Consider the following 26,117-nt stretch of genomic DNA (forward strand, 5'->3'; position numbering starts at 1 on the left):
AGACTGAACAAGACAAGCATCATACCGAGGCAAATATTATGCTTTATAAAACTAGTTCCATTTAACATTCCAGATACTGTATATGTTATGGAGGGGAAAAGTTATGTAAACTACTTTCTCTTATAATCCCTCATACTGTTTAAGTTACGAAGAGAAAATGTTATGTCAACTGATACAACTTAACATACCAGATACTGTATATGTTATGATAGAAAATGTTATGTAAACTAGCTCCACCCAACTATTCGTCTCGAATATTCCTCAAATGTATTTCACATATTTGAACTAACCTGAAACAGTCTGACAAATTTTCCACCAAACCATCAATAATTCAGCAAAAAAAAGGGATTATTTTCATTTTATCATCCATCCTTCCTCCTCAGTGGAGTCTCAAATAATTACAGCGGGCAAAGTTTTATCGGATTTCTTACCTGAACGTGTCAGGTAGTTCAGAAAGACGCCTCCCGACCAACTCTATCTATTTTTCATAAGACGGATATGGTCTATGACTGTTATTAATGACATGTTTTAAGGATATTTTCATTTCATATATGATTTTAATGATGCGTGTCAAATAACAAAATTGGAAGCAAAAGAAATCAATATTATATAACACGCCCCGTTATCTCATGAATAAGGGATAATTTTCATAAGGTTTACCAAAAATGTATATCAACATTTATTAAAGAAATGAGTCATTGAAAATTTGCGAGCGTATACTTTTTTGTATTTGTGATCATTGTTTATTACCTAACTAAATTATGTGGAAAACAGAATCTTACAAACGTTTCCATTTCATCTGAATTTTCGAAAAAAAAAAAATTTAAGATCCTCTAAATGCGATAGATTCATTCAGCGAGTCTTGCAGAATATATATTTTTCGATTATTTCATAACGAAAGTGTCATCCACAATAATGATAGGATTAGATAGAAAAAGGGGTGATTAGGTACGATAAAGAAAGACAATATAACTGATCAGACTCTAGGAAAATGGGAGATAACTTATACATCAGTGGTTCGATACGACATAGAACGATGATATAGCTGATCAAACACAAAGAAGAAGGGAGATAACTGCTACATCAGTGGTGCGATACGACATAGAACAATGATATAGCTGATCAGACTTAAGGAAAGGGGAGACAACTATTACATCAATGGTTCGGTACGACATAGAACGACGATTTAGCTGCTCATACTCTAGGAAAAGGGGAGACAACTGATACATCATTGGTTTGATACGACATAGACAGTGATATGGCTAATCAGACTCTGATACAGGGCTTTGTTAACGTAAAGTCTGATGCTGTCATTGTTATCGTCATATCTATCTCATTCTGAGAATCTTAAAACGAAATTTCATCTTTTGTGAGATTGAAAACTACCTATTTCATATCAGAACCAATTATTTTCATCAAAGTCATCGACGATAGCAACCTTAAAAATAAAACAAATTATGTAGTGAAAGAGAATACAACATAGGTTTATCAAATCGAAATTGCAAATAAAAGAATACTACGTAATGTTCGCTTTAAATGAGAATGAATACTACATTTACCCCAACTTATCTCAAATTAATGAAGTGGAACAATAGTCATCATGTTGCTATAATTGAAAACAAAGGGGTATGTATACAAGAAGCTTGATGAGACACTAAGCCATAGAACTTGAAGCTGGGGTTTGCTTTTGAGTTGAGGGTTGTGTATCAGAGCTGAAGAGTTAGAAGCAAATCTTAACTGGATTTTAAATTTGACTTATAGATATCATTAAAATATTTTATCGATCGACAACACACATTTAATTAAACTCAGTATTGAAAAATTTCATTTGCCGTTCACACACTTAATTAATGTGAATATCGCGCAGTTTAATAATATCAGTACTTTCTAAGACTAATATCGCCTTTTGCAAAATTTTGACCAGGATTGTAGAAATTTCATCGCCTGTTGAAGTATTCTACTTAACAGCATATTCTTTTGCTTTTTTAAAAAAGAAGAAGAATTCACTGGTTGTTTTGTTTGTTCATCTGATACAAAAATAACAATAATACAATGGAGACCTGGTAATACAACCTGAATTCATACCGGAAGTCGATGAAACAAAGACAACATATGAACAAAAGCGTAAAAGGGAGAGCACGTCATTGGATAAACGACATGATAACTTCATAGATTGGGGAAGCAAATTTTTTGCCTTCTAGATAGGGAAAGTGGATATTAGGGAAATTGAAAGCAACACATTACCATTCATCGTGTGTTGAGTATTCGGTAAACATGAAATCAGCGGTTGGCTTGGAAGAGTGTCCTTGATTCCCGATGTATTTGCGATTGACAAAGACAAAGAAATCTCTGTTTTTAAAGATAAGAAGTATATGAAGGTATAGAAGAAACTTAGAATGTACATGAATGGATAGGCGTAGTGTACGATCTGTAAGAGACTAGTCAATCAAACGTTACAGAGTCTTAACTGTTAATGTCTATGATTATATCATTATAATTGTTGAATTCAATTTGGCCATTATGATATATATCTAATGTTAAGGCTGCTGGACATTCAGTAATGGCAAGCCGTTTTGATATTAAATCATAGATATTCATAAAGAATTTCACTTAAAAGAAAAATAACATAGTACAAACAATAAATTCAACTTAAGGTAAAAAGAATTTCACTCGATTAAAACTCAAATTAAGGTTTACATCCTATGAAGTAAAATAAAACATGTAAGTGAAAAAGAACATTATGTGTAGGCGCAATGCTAATTTATTTTCACTTCAGTGAAATTGTTCTCGTCTTAATGTAATCCTAATGTGACTTATTCACCCCATTTGATAATGGAAGGATACATCAATATGTTTACTGTAGTATTTGCCTTTAATTGGTAGAAACTGTTTCTGATTTTATTTCCATTCGGATATTTGGTTCCATTTTGTGTTACTTCAGTAAAAGTGATAAATGTTTTTATTCCCCTTATGTGTTTTTTCCCACTTAAGTGAAAAAAAATCCTTGTGTGCGCTTTTCAAGTATTTTCTTTTAATCCATTATGAGTTTCTTACACTTGAATGAAATAAATTTTCACTTACATTATGTGTACGGGCTCTGATTGGTTAGATGGTCAACACCTAATGATTGGTTAATAAATGGGCTAGTCCAAATCTATTGAAGAAACTGGGAGTTCAGCCACCCAACTGTTTGTTTGTCACTTAATTAAAAAAAAGTTTTTTAAGTGAAATAAAATATAATGCGAAGAACGTGAATTACCCTAAGGAAAATGAATTTTATCTAGCGAAATAAATTTAATGCGTATTTCAACTTAAGAGGAAACAGGAATAAGTGTTAAATGGCTTGGAAAATGGTTAAATGGAAATGAAAATAACTGCATAAATTATATAATGTAGTAGACATATTGACTGATCTGTCTATTATTAAGGGATGGATAAGAAACATCCAGACTGCATTGAACACATTTACTTTAAGGCGCGCTGACTTCAGTGAAAATAATTTAGCCTTGTGTCTACGCGAAATATTTTTCTCACTTAAGCGATATTCTTCTTACCTTCAATTAATTGTTTGCATTGCGTTCACTTAAGTGAAAAAATATTCCCTTAAAAGGAAATAAGATTACATGTAAAAACGACTTGCCATACAATCCAATGTTGACAAAGGCTTATATACAAGGACGTGTCAGAGGTTGCTATTAACTTCACAAAAAATGTATTTTTCTATATCCATGGTTTGTTTGAATGTTTAATACCCATTTATTTTTAAACAACACCTGTAAAAGGTAAGATAAATTAAGTATCTACGTTAATTATAAAATGTTGTTTGAGAAATATTTAAATTATTATTGTAGATGAACTTGCATCCTTAAAAATCCTATTTTTTAAGTTGAATGACAAGCATCCTTAAAGTATTTTCGGAACCTCTTTCAGTTTACCTTTCTGTGTTAACAAAAATCAGATAACAACACGGTTATTTAATTTACCCGTGTTGCAATCGACGTCAGAAACTGCAGGCTTTGTTGGACTGCAAAATGCCCGGTTCACCTATAAATTTGACCTGAATCATGCAGTATGATAAAGGTCAAGGCCTCGACGACTGCACTTCTTACGAAAGGCAATGTTTACGCTTCGCCTAGACTAGCCAAGCACGCTCATCATCTAACGTAGTGAGCAAAGGATGGAACAGGACAAAAGTGAAAGTAGAAGTGGTGTGATAGTTGTCACTGATGTGGACCACCTGCAGATGAAAAAGTCGATCAGTCTACTTCACTGCACTGCGATCCTGATCTCTGTAACGGGCCACATCTCCATTTTCATCACACCAACAGCCATATTTCAGTACACGGAGTCCGTAGGTTTATCTCTCTTGATATGGTGTATCGGAGGACTTATAAACACAGGGGTCTGTCTGTGTTTTACAGAGATGGGGACTATATACCCTAAGGCTGGCGGTGGTTATGCTTATGTCCTCAAAGTCTTCGGCGATCTCCCCGGATTTATGATCATGTATGGATATATATTAATGATCTGTTGTCCTTTCTGGGCATTTGTAGCCTATATTGCGTCATTGTATACTTTACAGCCGATCCTGGGATGCAGACCGTCAGAAGCAGCTGTCAAACTGTTGGCTTCTTGGATTCTAGGTAAGTGTTAATGGGCTAGCCAATGGATAGGGTAACTGGACAAGACCTTGGAGAGTATGAATTATTCTTTTTTCATGAGTAAATGGGCCAGTCATGTATACTGTAACTAGGCTGTCATGTGTGGATAGGGTAACTGGGTTAGACCCTGGATACAGTAACTTGGATGGGCCAGTCTACTGGATATCATGGTGTAACTGGGCTGGTCAATATTGATAGGGTAACTGGGTTGGCTCACATGGATAGGAAGTGGTCTAGTCCACAGGGTATATGCTACTGAGCTGGATCATATGGATTAACAGTCAGTCAGATGGGGCTATAAATGGTGGCCCGTGTAAGGTCCGTCCAGCCTTGCACGCAAAAGATCCTTCTGTGGTTTTCGAAAATAGGAGTAGGCACTTAACGCTGCCCAGGAGCCCTAATAACCCTCATATACATCATCTTCAATAAACCTTTTTCTGAATTCGGACGGACATCTAAATTACCCCCATAAAAAGCTAAAAACATGCACAGCCTGGAGCCCAGACAAAGACGACAGGACCCACCACCAACCAGAAGACCAGGACCCAGACATCATGGAAGGACGACTAGGAACAACCATTCAATCGGGAGTCGTCTCAAAATTCTACAGACTCGCCAACCCCAGACAACTCCCACACTCAGAGGGGAGCACCCCACTCTCGTCGCCCGAGAATTGACGTACATTGATTGGGACAATGCCCGTTGTCAGGCGTTGTCATGGAGACAAAAACCCTCATCATCATCATCATCATATGGATTAGAAATGGGAGGAAAATTTTTGATCTGCAGTGTACGTAGTATGAGTTGTATTTGTAACCGACAGAATATGGAAAAAAACACCTTCCTACAAAGTGTGCCAACAGGAATCAAACCAGAGACTCCCAAGTGGTGATCTGTGGCTCTATTGACTAAGCCAAAGTGATCTTTTATTTGTCCGAGTGACAGAGACTGTATATCACACCTGAAATGTTGTCCCCTAGGTTTGCAGTAACCAGGAGCATACCATGTTTTCATTCATTCATATAGTAGCTTGTTTCAGAATAAATTATCAGATGCATTGTATAAAAAAAATCACACAATGTATTGAATCATGGGGCTAATGCACTTCCCTATCAGCTGTATTATGTGATTTAATTCATCATATGACTCTACTGTATTTAACTCTAAATCTATATTAAGGGTGCTATTGACTTGTGTGACTTTTATATAACCTCTCTTGTAGAAGTCATGCTGACCTGCTCCTTTAACACATTTCTCTGTAATGTAACCAGCTAGGGGTGGAGTGAGCTGCGGGGAGGTGGGTAGGGTTGTAGGTCACACCAAGTCACACCAAGTTCTGTCTACCTGTAGTATAACCAGCTGGGGGTGGAGGAGGGGGTCAAACCAAGTTCTGTCTATCTGTAGTATAACCAGCCGGGGGTTGGAAACGGGGTCACACCAAGTTCTGTCTACCTGTAGTATAGCTAGCTGAGTGTGGGAAAGGGGGTCACACCAAGTTCTGTCTACCTGTAGTATAACCAGCTGGGGGTGGAGGAGGGGTCACACCAAGTTCTGTCTATCTGTAGTATAACCAGCCGGGGGTGGAGGAGGGGAGGGGGTCACAACAAGTTCTGTCTACCTGTAGTATAACCAGCTGGGGGTGGGAGAGGGGGTCACAACAAGTTCTATCTACCTGTAGTATAACCAGCTGGGGGTTTGGAGAGGGGGTCACAACAAGTTCTATCTACCTGTAGTATAACTAGCTGTGGGTGGGAGAGGGTCACACCAAGTTCTGTCTACCTGTAGTATAACCAGCTGGGGGTGGAGGAGGGGGTCAAACCAAGTTCTGTCTATCTGTAGTATAACCAGGTTGGAAACGGGGTCACACCAAGTTCTGTCTACCTGTAGTATAGCTAGCTGAGTGTGGGAAAGGGGGTCACACCAAGTCTACCTGTAGGCTGGGGTCACACCAAGTTCTAACCAGCCGGGGGTCTGTCTACCTGTAGTATAACCAGCTGGGGGTGGGAGAGGGGGGGTAGTATAACCAGCAAACCAAGTTCTATCTACCTGTAGTATAACTAGCTATGGTTGGGAGAGGGTCACACCAAGTTCTGTCTACCTGTAGTATAACCAGCTGGGGGTGGGGGAGGGGGTCACACCAAGTTCTGTCTACCTGTAGTATAACTAGCTGTGGGTGGGAGAGGGTCACACCAAGTTCTGTCTACCTGTAGTATAACCAGCTGGGGTGGGGAAGGGGGTCACACCAAGTTCTGTCTACCTGTAGTATTACTAGCTGTGGGTGGGAGAGGGTCACACCAAGTTCTGTCTACCTGTAGTATAACCAGCTGGGGGTGGGGGAGGGGGTCACACCAAGTTCTGTCTACCTGTAGTATAACCAGCTGGGGGTGGGGGAGGGGGTCACACCAGGTTCTGTCTACCTGTAGTATAACCAGCCGGGGGTGGTGCGATGGGAGTCGCAACAAGTTCTGACTCAGTCTCATTATTTGAAATATGGGCTATTTCCTGGTAATTCGATAGTCTACATGTGTGTTTTTACTCGATCTTTGATGGCATTGATAGGAGACAAACAATTTGTATGTATTTTTCAGTGACACTGGTTGCCCTGAACTGTGTGTATATGAAGTATGTGACCAAAGTACAGACTTTTTTGTCCATCACTAAGATCTTAGCCCTACTTATCATCATTACAGGAGGAATTGTTCGTCTAACTCAAGGTAAAAAGTGGTTTTCCAAATAAGGAGATCACCTTTATTATACCCATGACTAAATAAGGAAATATGTTATTCATTACCAAATAAGGAAATAATACTCATTACAAAATAAGGAAATACAAAGGAATTTTTCACTACCAAATTAACATATGAATCTTAATACTGAAATTGAAAATATGTTTCTTATTTGATACAGAAGTTGGCAAGTAAGATGATATATTACTGTACTTCCTTTTTTCAAATCAAAATTGATTACTCATTTCCAGAATTTGATACCAACAAATAAAATGATCCATACATTACCCAAGTTCCATGACCTTCATATATGGGTGACCTTGGTAAATTGTTGACCTTTGTAGATCTATCATGTAGTTTACCCTTTGCAATTGTCATTTATAGCTACAAGTGCAGGACCTCTATAACTGAGTTACCTTTACCTTTTAGTTTACTAAACTACAGAACTTACATGTATGTTACCTTGACGTTTAACAAATTTGTGATTTAAGCAGGTGTTCAACCTTCACCATCACATGTGATCTTGACAGTAGGACGACCTTGACAGCAGAATTTTACGATATTTGCAGTTGAATGAAACTTTATTTCATTGTTTGCAGGAGAAACAGAGTATTTAGACAATGCTTTCCCATCAACGGCAGAAAGTCTAAAACTAGGGAACCTGGGCATGGCCATGTTCTTTTCAATATTCACTTATGGGGGATGGTGAGTTATCTACTCTGTTTGGTCAAATCTGGAAGTTTTTTTATGTAAGGTTAAATGTATATTGACTATATGGTCCAAAGTTACATGATTTGATGTAAGGTTAAATGTATGTTGACTATATGGTCCAAAGTTACATGATTTGATGTAAGGTTATATGTATGTTGACTATATGGTCCAAAGTTACATGATTTGATGTAAGGTTATATGTATGTTGACTATATGGTCCAAAGTTACATGATTTGATGTAAGGTTAAATGTATGTTGACTATATGGTCCAAAGTTACATGATTTGATGTAAGGTTAAATGTATGTTGACTATATGGTCCAAAGTTAGATGATTTGATGTAAGGTTAAATGTATGTTGACTATATGGTCCAAAGATACATGATTTGATGTAAGGTTATATGTATGTTGACTATATGGTCCAAAGATACATGATTTGATGTAAGGTTAAATGTATGTTGACTATATGGTCCAAAGTTAGATGATTTTATATAATTGTATAGTTTTAATTTCAAAGTATCAAAATCCACCATGGCAGAAGAAACAGAGGTCGAAATTTCAACTTACATTATGTCTGTTGAGTAATATTTTCACAGAGTTAAAATAACAGGTTTTGATTATTTCTATTTTGTTAAATTTTGACCAATTAGATTACAGCATTTGTAGTGAAAATATAATCCTTGAAGGAAACACTCACTTTATAGAAATTGATTTATATTGGTCAGTTTGAATATAAATATTAAAGTGTTACACAATGTATCATGTTTTTTTTTTTATGAAAAATGGTTCTATTTTGTCTTGAGATGAAACTTTGATATTTTTTCACTTGGACTGTGCTCCCATGAAAAATATCAAAATGTCTACCCAACTTGAATTATATTTGTTATTCTACAAGAATTACAATAACTGTTAACACAGAAAATTCGCATGGTTACTCATTTCAAATCGTCAAGATTTCAAGATACTTGTAATGAACTCTGACCTTGAAAGTACAGATCTTTGACCTGTCAGATCCTGACCTCTGACTTTGGAAAAGTCAACCTCTGACCTTAAAGATCCTGACCCTTGACCTTTGATTTCATCCTATTTCATGACAGATTTACTGTTTTTCATGATTTTCAGGCAGGTTCTTGGCAGTTTGATGGAGGAAGTGAGGGATCCAGGAAAGTAAGGAAGGGTTTTTGCTTCTTTCTATGATGTTCATTTAATACAATGTAATGTATATATCAAAAAGAGTTTGACATTCACGTCTGAGTTTTGGAGACCACATGAACAATTATTGGGATTGAATGGCATAGTTAACTTAATGTGACAAAGATATTGAACTGAAATAAATTATTGGATTCTTGAAACTCTATTTTTAGTTCATAACATTCAGAAACTTTGTTATTAAAGTCTATTCATGCTCTGAGAAAATATTTCAGTTATTATTGGCACTGAAACTACCATATTATGCTGCAATAAGTCCAGGGCCAATACATTTCTCCTTAATAAAAGTAAAGGAAGTGCTTATTACAGGACAACAGTGAAACGTTGGTTGATATGATTTCACTAACAGCAATATGGGTGGGCTTATTAACCAACATTGACTTATTACTGAATAAATATTGTAACAAAGAGCAGTAGATATAGGTGGACTTATTGCCAGACATAGACTTATTAACATATCAATATTGTAATAATTTTACTAAACAGCAGCAGATGTGGATGGGCTAATTACCAGACATGGACTTATTAACTGAATAAATACATTGTTTTTTAGTTACTTGGTCTCTGTTGTTAATACTTTTTTATCCATAAACTATTGATCTTTTGATTATTGTCATCCATGATAATTTCAGGTTTGCAGTGAATAGCCATATAATCATATGTTTTTTTGAAATGAAAATCTGCCTGTAGACACTTTTGCAATAATAGTTACAATTGTGCACAGTTTCATTAAATCTAGTAATAGATTTTGAATTATAGTCTAATTAATTTGTTTTGTCTGATTAATTTGTTTTCTGATTTCAATGTAACTTTCCTGTATATATGTAATTATTGATTCATGACAGTTCAAAGTTGGTATGAGTTTCATTTATTCACAAAATCAAGTTTCATTGGAAAGACATTTCTGGGGGAAAAAAAGAAAAGAAAATAGAAAAAGAAGAAAAACACCTGCTAAATTTGAGCCTCACAAAAGAAGATGATACTTGCAATGACTTTGAGTGATGCTAAAGGTTTCCTTATATTTACAGAGACGCTCCCCGATCTGTTTATCTTTCCTTTGCTGTCATCATCCTGAAGTACATCCTCACAAACCTGGCTTATTTCATAGTCCTGTCACCTCAACAAATACTTCAAACAGACGCCATAGCAGTGGTCAGTATGTGCTTGTCTTGGTCAAAGTTGTGCAGTGGTCAGTTATGTTCATATCATGGTCAAACACTTAGTCATTGTCTTAATATTAAGCCCCTCTCCCTACTTTGAGGCAGAGGTTAAAGTTTAACTGTTGACCCCCACCCGCTCCTGATAATAATCCCAGTCAAATGTATTCTAGTTTCAGAAAAAATGCAACCATAAATTTTATCTCTCCTTCGTAATAGTCCACCCTCTGATTTCCTGTTTGAGTCAGATCTAGAGAATACCATAAGCTAAAAAAAACATTTGGGGTTAAAGTACGTGTAGGATTTCAAAATTCACAATTGATTTATAAGCCGAGCCTTATATTTGGCACCTGAAATGAAAAATTTGTGACGAATTTCATGGATCATATTATGAAATGAAAACAAATATCAGATCCTTTTCATAATATAATCAATCACTATGTCAAATACTGGAGAAAAAAAAAATCACGCTTCAAAACCTGTCGTGTCTATATCTATATGATCACCATTGTAACATCACAAGTAATCTATGAGTGTATCGCGTCATTTCATAGTCTAAACTCGACGTCACAAAAGGTTATATTACATAAGGTAATACGCAAAAACATTTCCTGGGTATTTTTACTGAATAAAACAAAATTTAGTAGATAAATACGATGGATTTAATTTTTACATTTTCCTGCAGATTTTTACCGTCCGTAAACAATTCTTGTTACCGCTATTTCTGGAAAAGTACTGGATGGATCTTTCTCAAGTTTCATATACAGGTTCCCCTTGGTCCCTAGTTGTGCATTGTACCTTTTTTGAACTGATTCGCATTCAAGATGGCCGACAGGTGGCCATCTTGGATTTTGGAAGTAAATGTTTGTTACTGCTATTTCTTGGAAAGTTCTGGATGGATCTTTCTCAAATTTCATATGCAGTTTCCCCTTGGTCCCTAGTTGTGCATTGTACCTTTTTTGGACTGATTCGAATTCAAGATGGCCGACAGGTGGCCATCTTGGATTTTGGAAGTAAAAGTTTGTTACCGCTATTTCTGAGAAAGTACTGGATGGATCTTCCTCAAATTTCATATGCAGTTTCCCCTTGGTCCCTAGTTGTGCATTGTACCTTTTTTGGACTGATTCGAATTCAAGATGGCCGACAGGCAGCCATCTTGGATTTTGGAAGTAAAAGATTGTTACTGCTATTTTTTGGAAAGTACTGGATGGATCTTTCTCAAATTTCATATGCAGTTTCCCCTTAGTCCCTAGTTGTGCATTGTACCTTTTTTGGACTGATTCGAATTCAAGATGGCCGACAGGTGGCCATCTTGGATTTTGGAAGTAAATGTTTGTTACTGCTATTTCTTGGAAAGTTCTGGATGGATCTTTCTCAAATTTCATATGCAGGTTCCCCTTGGTCCCTAGTTGTGCATTGTACCTTTTTTGAACTGATTCGAATTCAAGATGGCCGACAGGCAGCCATCTTGGATTTTGGAAGTAAAAGTTTGTTACTGCTATTTCTTGGAAAGTACTGGATGGATCTTTCTCAAATTTCATATGCAGGTTCCCTTTGGTTCCAAGTTGTGCATTATACCTTTTTGGACGGATCTGAAATCAAGATGGCTGACAGGCAGCCATCTTGGATTTTGGAAGTAAAATCTTGTTACTGCTATATCTGAGGAAGTACTGGATGGATCCTTCTGATATTTCCTAGATATTGGTTTCCCTTGGTCCCTAGTTGTGCATTGTACCTTTTTTGGACTGATTTGAAATCAAGGTGGCCCACAGGCAGCCATCTTGGATGTCGACAGTAATACAGCACAAGCATATTGTCCATTATCCATCTGTAACTGACTGCTATCTAATAATACTTTGGGATCTTTTTCAAATGATATTTGCTAATAGGTGCTTAATAAAAATATCTTGTGCCATCATTGAGTACATTCAATGAAGACCAGTTCATGAACATTTACAACACCTGTAACAAACAAAAAAAATAAACAAATCTTCAAGAACTGAAAACAGATCCTCAAATGGTGGGCGCCAAGATCCCTCTGGGATCTCTTGTTACAGACATGCTGTATCCTTACATTTTCCTGTAGATTTTTACAGACATGCTGTATCCTTACATTTTCCTGTAGATTTTTACAGACATGCTGTATCCTTACATTTTCCTGTAGATTTTTACAGACATGTTGTATCCTGTAGATTTTTACAGACATGCTGTATCCTTACATTTTCCTGTAGATTTTTACAGACATGTTGTATCCTTACATTTTCCTGTAGATTTTTACAGACATGCTGTATCCTCCCATGACTCCAGTCATTACTATCCTGGTAGGGGTCAGTTGTGTTGGAGTTCTTAATGCCAGCATCATGGGACATTCAAGGTAAGTGAGACTCATTAAGCAAGGTCACCTGAACGTTTACTTGGATTGACCTAGATTTACACGTCAGGTGTTGTCATTGAAGCAGAAGATGTTTACTCTTCCAGAACACAAAAAACATCTTCTGCTTCAATATATTCACAGTGTAGCAGAACAGAGAGAAGTCAGCTTCAAAAGTTCTCTAACACAACTTTTATTTAATGACACATAGGTTTACACCAGTTAATATATCATACACACAATGTGTATCAGTGTTTTGTACAGTGCAATGAAACTCAAGTGTTCTGGGGTTTATTTGTGAGCATGCATTTCAAGCTGATGCTGATGGCAATATCTAGTATACCCTCTTAGATCCAGTCATGTTTATACTTGTAACATATATAGGATCTTACTCAATTTTCCTTTTCATATGGGAACACATGTTATGAGTAATTTTCAGGATGAATGTCAAGAATCTTTTATCAGATGGAAACAGATTTTGCATTCTTTTTGTCACATAATTGATTATTCTATGTCAAACGTGAAACCCTGTCCGTTCTACATCTATAGTGTCCATTGTTCTGTCACAATACAACTGGGAATGTATAAATGTATTATCTAAAGTGAAAGCACATTAAGTTATATCACACATGTGTAATACACAAAAATATTTGGTATATTCACTGAATAAGAAGGTAATCGTGTGATAAATACACGTATTTTCAACAGTAGACAATTACACCTGAACATATATATAAAATCATTGCTGTTGATACACAGTTACGCCTGTGATATACTATACTCATTGATTGTTAATTATTGAGGATTGTGAATGATAATATAGGAAAGGTCAAAGGTAATCACCAGTGTTACTTTTTTTAGTATCAACTAATGCAGGTAAGACTCGCACAATGATTCCAATATTGTTATGGTAAATTTGTACTCGGCGTACCTTTTTGTATATGACCAATATGTGATTATCATTTCAATGTTTTTTCAATGACGTAGCATGAAAAAAAATATTTACAGTATTCTATACTAAAATGCACTTTTTGTTTAAATGCATAATAAACCATACTAGGGATTAGAAAACTGCAGTTTGAACATATTTGTCGTGTACTGAGCCCCAGAGGAAAACATACATATACAGATCAGATTCATTAGTCATAGCTTCAATCTCTGAAATAAAAACGTCGGTTTTCTTTGATTTGATGTGTTGTTCAGAAATCTGATTGTGAAAATTTGTAAATTGGCACTTCTTACATTCAAAGTAAGATTGAATCACCTTGACCTTTTGACAGTCATACTTTTTAGTAACATCATTTTCTTGTCATGTTGGGGTCAGTTAAGGTCATTCACATCAGAGTTAATTTTCCTTGTGTGTACTAACACAAATAGATGATAAACTTTGACATCTCAGATTGTTTAGAATAGGTTTTGATTGTAAAGAATTTTATTTGTTTTCCGCAGGATTTTATTTGCTGGTGCCAGAAACGGACACGCCCCCATGATATTAAGTACGTTACACATCAGATTCCTGACCCCTTGGGCAGCCATCATTGTCATGGTAAATATTAAAGCACAATTGATAGAGTATGTATGTCAAGGCACATCACTGTAATGTATTTTTGTGGGGCTTAAATCTTTTTTTAAAATAAAATGTTAATTTGTAGGCACTTGGTTTTGTTGATGAATAATTCTCACTGAATAAATTCAAAATAAATAGACAATATTTGAATTATCTCTTAATCAGTGAATATTTTAACTTGTTCATGAAAAGTATTAAGAAAATTTACAATATAAAACCTCCATGGAATGTACTGATTTGATGGTCTTCATGTCCGGGGTGGAGGCAATGATGACCTCTATTCTTTAGCCCCCGGACAGCATATTTGCATAATTATTTCTGTTACTCTTAGAAATTTTGTGAAAGCTGTTCTTTCCTAGAGTAGGACCATACATGGTACTAGAAAGTTTGTTTTTTCATCATTAATATTTTTTACAGTTTCATCAAAACGTGATTAAAAAGGATATTCTGTAAAACCATATAGTTTCATGGGGCTCAAATTTCATAAATTTAAAAAAAAAAAAAGAACAAAAAAGTCATTTTGCGGACACTTGGTATTATGGATGACTTTACCACAATAAATATACGTATGTTTATTGTAACAGTTTGTAGACATAAGAGTTCGTGGATTAAGGGTACCCCCAAAAATCAATAAAATAAATCCCCTTCAAAAATTAATGGTTTGACAGTAATTTTCATAGAGCAGACTAATGTTTTCTTTAATCATTGAAAGCATTTGTTTTTCGCAATAGCAAAAATAGGTCAAACAGATTCCATCAAAGAAAAGAAGTTGTGGTATTTACTGTGGAAATTACTATCTTTTTCCTATTGAGTTGTGATATCAGTGAGGCAAAAATTCAATTTTAGCTGAATGGATAGAAATGTTATATTTGTAAACCAGAGCCTGAGGTATTGAAATGAACAACTTCTGTTACACAGGTAAAAATCAAATTTTGTAAGAGGTTTGTAAAGGGGAATAACTCTAGCAGCTTTGGATACAAAGGAGAAAAAAAAGCTGTATGTTTTTCCTTCACTCATCTTTTCGATTTCACCATCATTTATAAAGTTTAGTAGAATTTGATGGTGATGTGTCTGTTTGTTACAGAGTGCATGGGCCTTAGTCATGTTAGTGACTGGAGGACTGACAACCTTTATGGAATTTATTCAGGTTTTCTCCACCATCCTCAGTATATTTGTCATATCTGCTCAGCTGTATTTACGTAAGACACAGCCAGATATCAACAGACCATTTAAGGTATGTCAGGTCTTCATCAGTGTGTGGGATTAAACAATTTTATTAGCAGGACCTTCACTACAGATAAAGATGTTTTTATATCAGTCTCTCTGGATGATACTCAGTAATTGAACTTTATACACAGTACAAATATTAAAGCTTTCCACTCATAAACAAAATGATTTATTCATGAAATGTAACCAACAAATAAGACCACATGTTATGTTTCCTTGTCTGTTCAAGACTGACCTTGTTGCTAACTATTTAAAGCTAACCTAGTGAAGATTTTTTTCAGACTAACCTCGTTAAAACTGTTTTAAGCAAAGTAGATTAAAACTGTTATATGCTAAATTAATGAAAACTGTTCCAAGCTGACCAAGTGAAAATTGTTTCAAGCTCTTTCAAACTGACCTTGTAAGCTTGTTACAACTTTGTATTGACTGTTATAGACTAACATAGTCAAATCTACTTCAGCCCAACTTAGTTCTGTTTGTTGCAGGCTAACCTGGTGATGGCTGTTACAGTACTTGCTGTCAATGTGATGCTGTTAATTATTTGTGTAATTGCTGCACCTTCAAGAATCGGTCTTGGTATCGTAGTGTGGTTCACAAGTCTGCCAGTGTATGCAGTGTTTGTTAAATGGACTTCAAAACCCAAAGGATTTCACAAATTAATGGGTGAGTAACAAGAAATAATGAATTAATGGATAAGTACCTGGGAATAGCAAATCAGTGGATGAGTACTGAGGAATAGAAAAATAATGGATGAGTACCAGGGAATCACAAAAAAGATAGGTGAGGATGCGGAATAACAAGTTAATGGGTGAGTATGGAGAATAAAAAATTAATGGGTGAGGATGGAGAATAACAAATTAATGGATGAGTATGGAGAATAACAAATTAATGGGTGAGTATTGAGAATAAAAAAAATTAATGGGTGAGTATGGAGAATAAAAAATTAATGGATAAGTATGGAGAATAACAAATTAATGGGTGAGTATGGAGAAGAACAAATTAATGGATGAGTATGGAGAATAACAAATTAATAGGTCATGTTTGGGGAATAGCTTAATTGGTGAGTATTGAGGAATATCAATGTGTGAGTGCAGGGGAATAATAAATTGATAAATGAGTAGTGGGAATATGGAATTAATAAGTGGGTGTTGTGGAATAAATTAATTGTTGATTACCAGGGAAAAACAATTCAGTGGATGAGTACTAGGGAATAATCAATTAATATGTGAGTACCGAAGACTAACTTATTATTGAGTGAGTACCAGAAAATTACAAATTGATTGGTGAGTACTGAGAAATTACATATTAATGGATGAGTACCTTAGCTGATATCTTTTTTATGTCAATTTTGTATCACACATGCTGATTTATTGTTGGGTACATGACCATCTCTTGACTTTATGTCTAAAGTCATCTTTTGCAGATTTTGGACTTTGGGGAATTTTCAAGTATAGGAAATCTGATATATAGGTCAAATGTCTTTCTTTAGTCTGTATCTTTTTGTAGTATTATTGTTTTCATAGAGAAAATTAAGCAAAACATTTTAGGGGAAATTCATGCAGATATGAATTATGTATCAGAATTTCTGTTGGTATTTTATTGGTAATCTGAAATGACATTGATTTCTATTTTCTTATAATTTGGATCTCCACTCCCAGTTTTTCAAATTATTTCTTTCAAACTTTTTTGACATTGCAAGTGTACATGAGTTTTGTTTTCTTGAACGGTAATTTGATTTGAATATTTGTAAGAATTACTGTCTCTTGTTGGGTTTTTAATGTTAATCTGTCTGGAGATTTCCTCTCTCAATTTTCAATTAGTATGCTTAATCACAACAACAAGAAGTTATGATTAAGTACAAATCAATTGGATTCAACATTTTTGCATTTTTGAACATCTTTTTAAACAGAGATCTACTTTCTCAGTTTTGACCAATTTCTTTGAAACTTAATAAGCTTTAAAATCACAATTTGTTATTTTCTTCCTATGAACAGCATTTTGATTCGGCAATTTTTCAGAGAATTCTTCTGATTCAGTTTTTAGTTAGTTTTTTGCCAGTTTTCAACCAAACTCATTAAGGTTTAGTGTGCTTTATTTATCATTAAAACATATACCACCATTTACGTAATAGTATTGTTTGTTTTTGATACATAGATCATGAATATTTCGTTTGCATGGTACAAGTGTATAACCTGCCTTATTGTTCTTTCTTACATCTTTTTTTTATCTTGTTACAGCAAAGATAACCAACAGCTTACAGAAAGCGCTTGTGCTGGGAAAGTCGGCATGATGGTATCAGCAGTACCTTACAGAAATCTTAAATTTTAGGATAACCTGAGTAAAGTTTCATTTCAAAATATGTTTAAAGAATATCAAAGGTGTGTTCATGTATAGTTGTAGAGCTGATTTCCATTTCTACAGCTGTTAAACTTTGTGATATATTAGATATACATTGAAGTGATTGATATTTTGCTCTGTACCTACTATAGTTTTTAACAAATATAAACTGTTGTTTCCATACTCTGCTACCAGCAAATACCTGGTAGTATGTTATGTCAGCATTTGATTAATATGCATTTTTGATGACTGTTCATGTCTTCTTCTTTCTTTCAATCCATCATTATTTAGTAAAAAGCTGAATTTTTCCCTCCATAATATTATGATACTATGTTTTTGAGGTAGGTATTCTTTATTGGTCTAACATTTATTTTTTGAAGCTATATTGTAAAATATATCTTTTTCATGCTCCTGGAAAATTATTGAGGGAGCATATAGTTGCTGTCATATCCGTCCATCGGTCCATTCGTCTTTCTGTCCATCTTTTCAATGGGTACTTTCATATTCAGGGCATAATTTTGCCCACATTTAAGCAAGGATCATAAAACTTTATGTATACATTAGTTATACTACGACAATGTACAGTGTACCAAATTCAGGGGCCTCAACTCTCGATTACAGAATTATTGCCCTTTGTTAAAACTATCATGTCCAATGTATAACTTTGCTTGCATTGAAGGTAAAATAAATAAACTTGGTTATACATTGATCAGACAAAGACAGTGTGCAGTGTACCAATGTTAGGACACACAACCCCTTAATTACACAGTTAATGCCCTTTGTTAAAATTTTGTGTCTGGAACATTACTTTTGCCTGCATTTAAACCAGGATATTGAAAAGTGATGTATACGTCAATCATACAATAGGGCCCTTGACCACACAGCACAGTTATTGCCTTTTGTTAAAAATTTTGTGTCATGATAGAGCATTGCTTGTATTAAAAGTAGGCGCTTAAGCTTGGTCATATTAAGAGACTGTGCAGCATTCCAAATTTAGGGCCTGTAATCCCTTAATCACAGAGTTATTGCCCTTTGATAAAATTTTGTTTCCAATAAAATCATGTTCAGGGAGCATTCATCAGTTTTACTTATGCTCTTGAATTTCTGTGTAGCTGGTTATTTTTCATTTTTTCGCTGTACATTAAGATGATTGTAAAAATAAAATCTGTGATATAATGAGATGTACTTTTACCTCCAGATCAGGAATTTTTAGCCCACGATTGTCAGATATTTAAATCACCCTACATCATTGGTCTGTGGTCTATCTGCCTGTCTGTAAACAATTTTTGTTATCACTATGTGTTAAGAAGTACTGCATGGATTTCATATGTAGGTTCTCCTTGGTCTCTAGTTGTGCCAATTTAATTTTATAACTGATCAGGAAAACAGTACGGCTGACAGATGGCCATCAAGGATTTTGACGTTGCAAGTTTGTTATTGCTATTTCTTGAAAAGTACTGGATGGATCTTTCTTAAATTTCTTATGTAGGCACCCCTTTGTTCTTTGTTGTGCCCATTCGATTTTGGGTGTGATCAGAAAAACAAAAAAAGTCCGACAGACTGCCATCATGGATTAAAGTTTGTTATCCCTGTTTCTTAAGAAGTGCTAAATGGATCTCTCTCAAATTTCATATGTATGTTACCCTTTATCTCAGGTTGTGCCCATTTGATTTTGCATCTGATCAGAAAGACCAGATTGGCGGCCATCTTGGATTTTGACTCTGTAAGTTTGTTATCGCTATTTCTTGAGAAATATGGCATATATCTTTCTCATGTATAGATTCCTCTTTGTACCTAGTTGTGCTTGTTGGATTTTGGACTGATCATTGAAAAACATAATGGCTGACAGGCAGCCATCTTGGATTTCACCAATTAAAGTTTTGTTATCCCTATTTCTTCAGAAGTACTGCATAGAAATATTTCAAATTTCATATGTAGGTTCCCTTTGGTCTGTAGTTGTGCCCATTATGTTTTGGGACTGATCAGGAAAAAAGCAAAATTACTTATAAGCAACTATCTTTGATTTGGCAGGTAAAGATTATCATTGCTATTTCTGTAAAGGAATGATCAAATTCCTTATCATCAAGAGCAAAAACAGAGAAGAGAAAAGTAGGGCAAAGATCCATCTTTCAAATAGCGAATAAAAATCAAACAATGGTGGTGTCAAGATCCCTCTAGGATCTCTTGTTAAGGACTATTATCATCCAAGTGAGTATAATAAACATATTCTTTTGAAGAGTTCTCCTTCTCACCTAAGATTGATTTTAGATGTAGAGTTAAGAAGCTTTCCCTGCTGGGCAAATAGTCATATTCACTACTGTTGACTGGCTGTTTCACAATTTCCCAAGCACAACAGTTTTGTAGTGATAAGTATGACATTGTAGATTTGACACAACAATTTTGTAGTGATAAGTATGACATTGTAGATTTGACACAACAATTTTGTAGTGATAAGTATGACGTTGTAGATTTGACACAACAATTTTGTAGTGATAAGTATGACATTGTAGGTTTGAGTTGGCGATGAAGTGTGTATTATTTTATACTATAACACAGTGGTTAATAATCACATTGGAGATTATCACTCCATACTATGATCATAGTTTGTTTATCAATGTGTTATTCTGCTGCTAAACTTTGCTTCGATTATGAAATTTGTAATCACACCACCAAAGAAAATTTGTTGACAGAAAGTTACATTGGTTATATTTGTTTCTAATACATGTACGTTAACAAGGAGAGACAAAAGTACGATAACAATTTGTCTACCTTAAGGCTTTGCTAAAGTTTAAACATGTAAATATTATACCCAGGCAGTATTTCTTTGTTGTCCCTATATGATCATATGATTTTATTTGAAACTTATTATGCTAAATCACCATGACTTTGTGAATGGCTGTACAATTGAACTGTATTTGGAAGTTACTGTCCCATATTGTTTTCAAGATGTTAATGTTAATTTTGTCCCCAGATCTTCTCTCTCAGTTTTCAACCTTATACTTTTAAACATGGTAGACTTAATCGCCATGAGATGAAGTTGAGTTTTCCTGAATGGCAATGTGATAAATGTATATTGTAGAGTTACTGCCCCTTGTTGTTTTCGTAATGTCAATCTTGTCCTGAGATCTCTCTCCGTCTATTTCTTTCTAAGTTGGTAGACAAAATTATCACAACATGAAGTTGTGTTTTCTCTGACAGCAATGTTATTCCATTTTTTTTTGTAGAGTTACTGCCCATTGTTGTTTTTATAATGTTAATCTTGTCCTGAGATCTCTCTAAATAGCAGACATTAAAACTATGATGTTGATTTTTGTTATTGCCCTTTGATTTCTAGCATTTTTATTTTGAAAGAAGATTACTTTCCTCAAGATATAACACTGTCTTTTTTTCAATGACGATGAGATTTTACAATTTTTTGAAGAGTTATTGCTCTTTGTTTTTTAAGCATTGTTTATCTTGGACAGATCCAACAGGGTATTCAATAGAGATCCTGAGAATGTGGTAAACATAATAACAAAATAATGAATGCTCAGCATTAGTTCCTGGATATCCAGTATCCTTTGTTCTGTTACTTCATTTTCGTGTTTTTATTCTTTGTTTGACATAGGACAGGTGTACATTGTTCTGCTCTGCAGTACTATTGCTTCAGACCTTATCACTGTGTACTTGTTTTTTTCTGTTTGTGAACTTGATTTATCAATGCTAGTTCTCTTGTTAAATAAGGATAGAGGACTCGTATCAAGTTTACATCAGGGTGACAAACACGACCTGTTGAGGAACCATAACCAGGTTACTTGTGAAATCTTAGTGTCTTGTATTTAGATATGTGATATCATAGGAAGTCATGTAATATCATCCTGCAACATTGACAATCTAATATGTATATTGTTATGTTTTTTATTTGTTTTTTGTTTTTGTTTTTTTGTTTTTGTTTTTTCATAAGAAGTGGAATTCTAAATTATGAATAAGTACTATGCTTTTTTATATTGACTTAATGTTCATAGTATTAGGTATTAAGCCTTAGTGATTTCATTTTATTATTGAAAATATACAATATGGAATTTATTGAAACTAAAAATCTTAAACAGCATCATCTACTTGTATAAATGTTAATGTTGTTTGTTGTATACATTGTATTATACAGAAATTATATAAGTTTTCAAATATTCAATTAACAGGATCTATAAGAGAAAACTAACATATTATAGCATGAACTGGTTTGGTGCTTCAGATGTCATTTGTCTGTTGTGATGATTAGTGAAATATTGTGTTGTTTTAAAACATTGTTGATCAGTGACTTTTAAAACAGTATGCTGAATATTGTTTTTTTAATTGCTGGTGAAAATTGTTATTGTCTGGTATTTTTTAATCATGTACTTGGTAAGTATTACAGAAATATATTTGATGAAATATCTATATGTGATGTGTATATTTTTGGTGTTTTAACATGTTTATGAAGGTTTTATAAAGAAGAATCTATTTTTCCTGAAAAATCATTAATTTTCAATGGGATTTTATTTTCGTTGATTTTGCAGTTTTGTAGTTATTTCCAATTTATATGTCTGTGTAGTGTTAAAATAAGTATATGTAGACTTATTGAGTTACATAATGTATATATGTCCATAAAATCTGGTGTCCAAAATATTTTGAAAAACCATGAGTGGAGTTTCTTAAAGGACATGATTGTACTCTATGTTGAAATATTTTGCAAAGTTGAGACTAAGTGAGATATTGTATGAACAGCAATGGTTTGTTCTCACAATTCATTCATGTTATTTTACATTCAGTATAAACTCCCAGAAACAACTTACAATAATTTAATAAACAATATGTTTTTCAAAACTGATGAGGTGACTGTGTAGTCAACAAAACGTCAAACTGGTTATGTTATAAAAAAAACTTAAATTCTATTGTTATTACCAACCTGAAGAAAATGTTCTGAAAAATGTTGAAACAATGATTGATTTAAAGTATTTGTATATTCTGTAAGATAACCGAGGCAGTACCATGAATTGTTTAACTTTTTAGTCCACCACAAATCCCCCTACGTTTGTGGTCGGTGGTCCATGGCCCGTCCGTCCGTAAACAGTTTTAATTATCGCTATTCCTTTAGAAGGACTGGATAGATCATCCTCAAATTTCATGTGTAGATGCCCTTTGGTCTCTAGTTGTGCCCATTTAATTTTTGGACTGATTAGAAAAACAAAATGGCCATCAGGTGGCCATCTTAGATTTTGACTTTGCAAGTTTGTTTTTGCTTTTTCTTGAGAAGAACTGGATGGTTCTTTTTTCAAACTTCATTTGTATGTTTCCCTTTGTACCTAGTTGTGCCCATTTGATTTTGAATATGATCACCTTGGATTTTGACCTTGAAAGGTTGTTATCACGATTACTTGAGAATACTGCGTAGATCTTTCTCAGATTTCAAGTTTATGTTCCTCTTGGTCCCTAATTGTGTCTATTTAATTTTGTTTCTGATCAGAAAAAGATAATGGCTGACAGGCAGCCATCTTGGATTTCGCCTAATAAAGATTTTTATCCGTATTTCTTAAGAAGTACTGAATGGATCTCTCGCAAATTCCATATGCATGTTCCCTTTGGTCTGTGTTTGAGCCTATCATCACTGCTGTTTCTGTTTAAATTTCTTATCATTAAGAACAAAACCAGAGAAGAGAAGAGAAAAGAAGGGAAAAGATCTGACTTTCAAAGAGTAAATCAAGGTCAAACAATGAATCTCTTTTTATTTCTCTGATCTTCATATTGAAAACTGATAACCTCTCAGGTTAATGATCAGTATGTTTAAAATTCTTCTATTAAAGAAGTAAGATAAAGAATATACCAGTATGTGTTGGTGTTGATGTGAAAAAAAAACAATATTGCAATTCATAGTCAAAATTTTGCTCGTATTACACTGTATGTTGTAATTTCAGTATTTAATGAAACATGTACACATTTTATTTCATGAAATAATTAGTGTTTCAAATATATGTCTAGATATATATATTCTAGACCTTGTTATTCTTAAGTGGTTTTTAGCTCGCCTGGTCTGAAGGTGAGCAGTACAGGCCCCATGGGGATCTTGTTGAAAAATAATAATAAATATGCTTTGATTAAACCGTTTGAAGATCTGACGTTCTTACTGGGCTGGGCTGTGCTTTTCAGGAAGCTGAAATTACGAACCATCCTGTGCTGTTATCTTTGGTCAAGTCACTGAATCCCAATCCAATCTTTCTGTATGGCATGTAATGGGCCTCCTGCATGTTGTTCAGTGAGGTAGATGCTTGTTGTTTTATTGGATGTTTTAAAGCTAGACATTGCTAGAAATGAACATTGAAATCATCAAAGAAATAAACAATGATTAGGCTAAGTTCATTGACTAACATGCAGGCATTATGCTCGCATATATGTATATTAAAGGCATATAGAATTAAACTTTATTTACAATATTTCGAAACAAGTTAGTTTGCGAAACAAATTGTTTCGTCTTACACTTATCACTCTTGTTGGCCCCGATGTAAGTGTGTGAGGGTGTCTTACAACGGAGAGAAGAAACCGGGGAAAACCCACCTTGGTCAGGCAATTGTATGTATGTTTGAGGAATCGAACCCAGGACAACTAGGTAATTGTGTTACCCGACCACCCATGTACAACTCTAGTCAGTTGTCCAGAGCTCCATATTATAAGTTGTTGGATCTTTTGAAAATATTTCCATAGTTTTGTTATGCTCTTCAAAAACTTTCGAGGAACATGTACAGGCGCCGCTTGTTCAACCGTCTTTCCGTCTGCCCTTTGTATCTGGTTTATAACTTTGCTTAAAGGTAAGCAAGGATCATGAAACTTGGAGAGTGCATGGGTCATGCTACAACAATGTGCAATGTACCAAATTCAATCCCTTTATTACATAAGTATTGCCTTTCGTTAAAATAAGATGTCTGGAGCAAAATTCTTAATTACTTGCATTTAAAGTAGGGTTATGAAACCCAGTGAATACGTTTTTCATAATAAGTCAATATGCCGTGTCCATCTTAGTTGCTTAGTTATTGTCCTTTCTTAAAACTTTTGTGTATTTTTGATTGCTTATGTTTAAACTAGAAAAATGAAACATGTATACATTTCTCATACTAATAGGATGTACAGTGTACCAAATCAGGGTCTGCAACCCCATAATTACAGAATTGTTGCCCTTTGTTATAATCTTGTGTCTAATAAAGTTGTTTCTGGGAGCATTCAACAGTTTCACCGATCCTCTTTTGTGTGTAAGTTTTTGGGTTTTGGGCTTTTTTGAAAAAAATACATTGAATTAGTGAGGAGAAAGGTCAGGTGTTCTGGAAGTGTAAGCGTCTTAAGTTTCATCGACAAAACTCGCCATGTAAATTTTGGTCACTCCATGTAAGTAATATCACGCTTTCTCAATTTAGAAGTTCAGATGTCCTCGTGAAATTATCATGGGGATCTACTCAACAGTTTAACGAATATGTTCGGAATCGGACTGACCTAATGTCATATAGAGATAGTACATTTACATTTACAATTTGGAAAAAAAATCGACAATAAAAGTTGATCAAACTATTCTAAAAGAAATAAATACTCGTTTTGATCACTTATGAAGACAGAAACAAAATGGTATTTTCAAAATGTTTTCGTGAAAAGTCCCCCTTTTAAATATACATTTACATTTCCGGTTTGTTTTCCCTTATGCGTGTCATTTGAAATATCTGGTTTAAAAATGCAGTTTGTACACTAGTAAACCACAAAAATAAAATAAAATTTTTGGGCGAACATGATAATTAACGGTAACGCCCATGACAAATATAAGTTTATGATCAATTAGTTGTGGTTGCTGTGACCAGAAATAAAAACGATGCGGCTGTAGAGAGCTAGCTTTTGCTATGTTTTATGACACCTCTTTTAAGCATTGCGCTGAAAACAAAGAAACTTTTCCACAATTAAGCACATTTTTATGCTCCCAAACAATATTGGAATAACGTTTAGTGTTTACCCCCACTCCGTTCGTACGTCCGAAAACATTAAGTTATCATTAAAACTTGGCATTTGTGTTCACATTGGACATTACTTTACTGCTGTGTCATTTGTAGGTCAGAGTGACCTATATTCTATGTTTGATTTCGACATGGAGGCATGCACGTGTTCCAC

The 26,117-nt window shown here is 34.6% G+C and overlaps 1 protein-coding gene across 1 annotated transcript; it reads left to right on the forward strand.

Moving 5' to 3' along the window:
- Positions 1 to 4,177: 4,177 nt before the first annotated feature.
- LOC132555194 (large neutral amino acids transporter small subunit 2-like) lies at positions 4,178 to 17,959 on the forward strand. The gene is made up of 10 exons (XM_060219546.1): positions 4,178 to 4,643; positions 7,250 to 7,375; positions 7,987 to 8,092; positions 9,218 to 9,262; positions 10,333 to 10,456; positions 12,732 to 12,835; positions 14,282 to 14,378; positions 15,484 to 15,633; positions 16,112 to 16,289; positions 17,864 to 17,959. The coding sequence occupies exons 1-10, from the start codon at positions 4,178 to 4,180 to the stop codon at positions 17,914 to 17,916; spliced, it is 1,449 nt and encodes a 482-aa protein (XP_060075529.1). The 3' UTR covers positions 17,917 to 17,959.
- Positions 17,960 to 26,117: the final 8,158 nt, after the last annotated feature.

Source organism: Ylistrum balloti, unplaced genomic scaffold (genome assembly GCF_031769215.1).
Source record: "Ylistrum balloti isolate Yb309-2 unplaced genomic scaffold, AGI_CSIRO_Ybal_v1 Utg370460, whole genome shotgun sequence".
Lineage (NCBI taxonomy): Eukaryota > Metazoa > Mollusca > Bivalvia > Pectinida > Pectinidae > Ylistrum > Ylistrum balloti.

Bases quoted from the DNA above. Each gene is read 5' to 3' on its own strand.
- LOC132555194 (XM_060219546.1), top strand. From the start codon at position 4,178: ATGGAACAGGACAAAAGTGAAAGTAGAAGTGGTGTGATAGTTGTCACT. The intron at 4,644-7,249 runs GTAAGTGTTAAT...TGTATTTTTCAG, and splicing joins GTTGGCTTCTTGGATTCTAG to TGACACTGGTTGCCCTGAAC. The intron at 10,457-12,731 runs GTCAGTATGTGC...ATTTTCCTGTAG, and splicing joins AAACAGACGCCATAGCAGTG to ATTTTTACAGACATGCTGTA.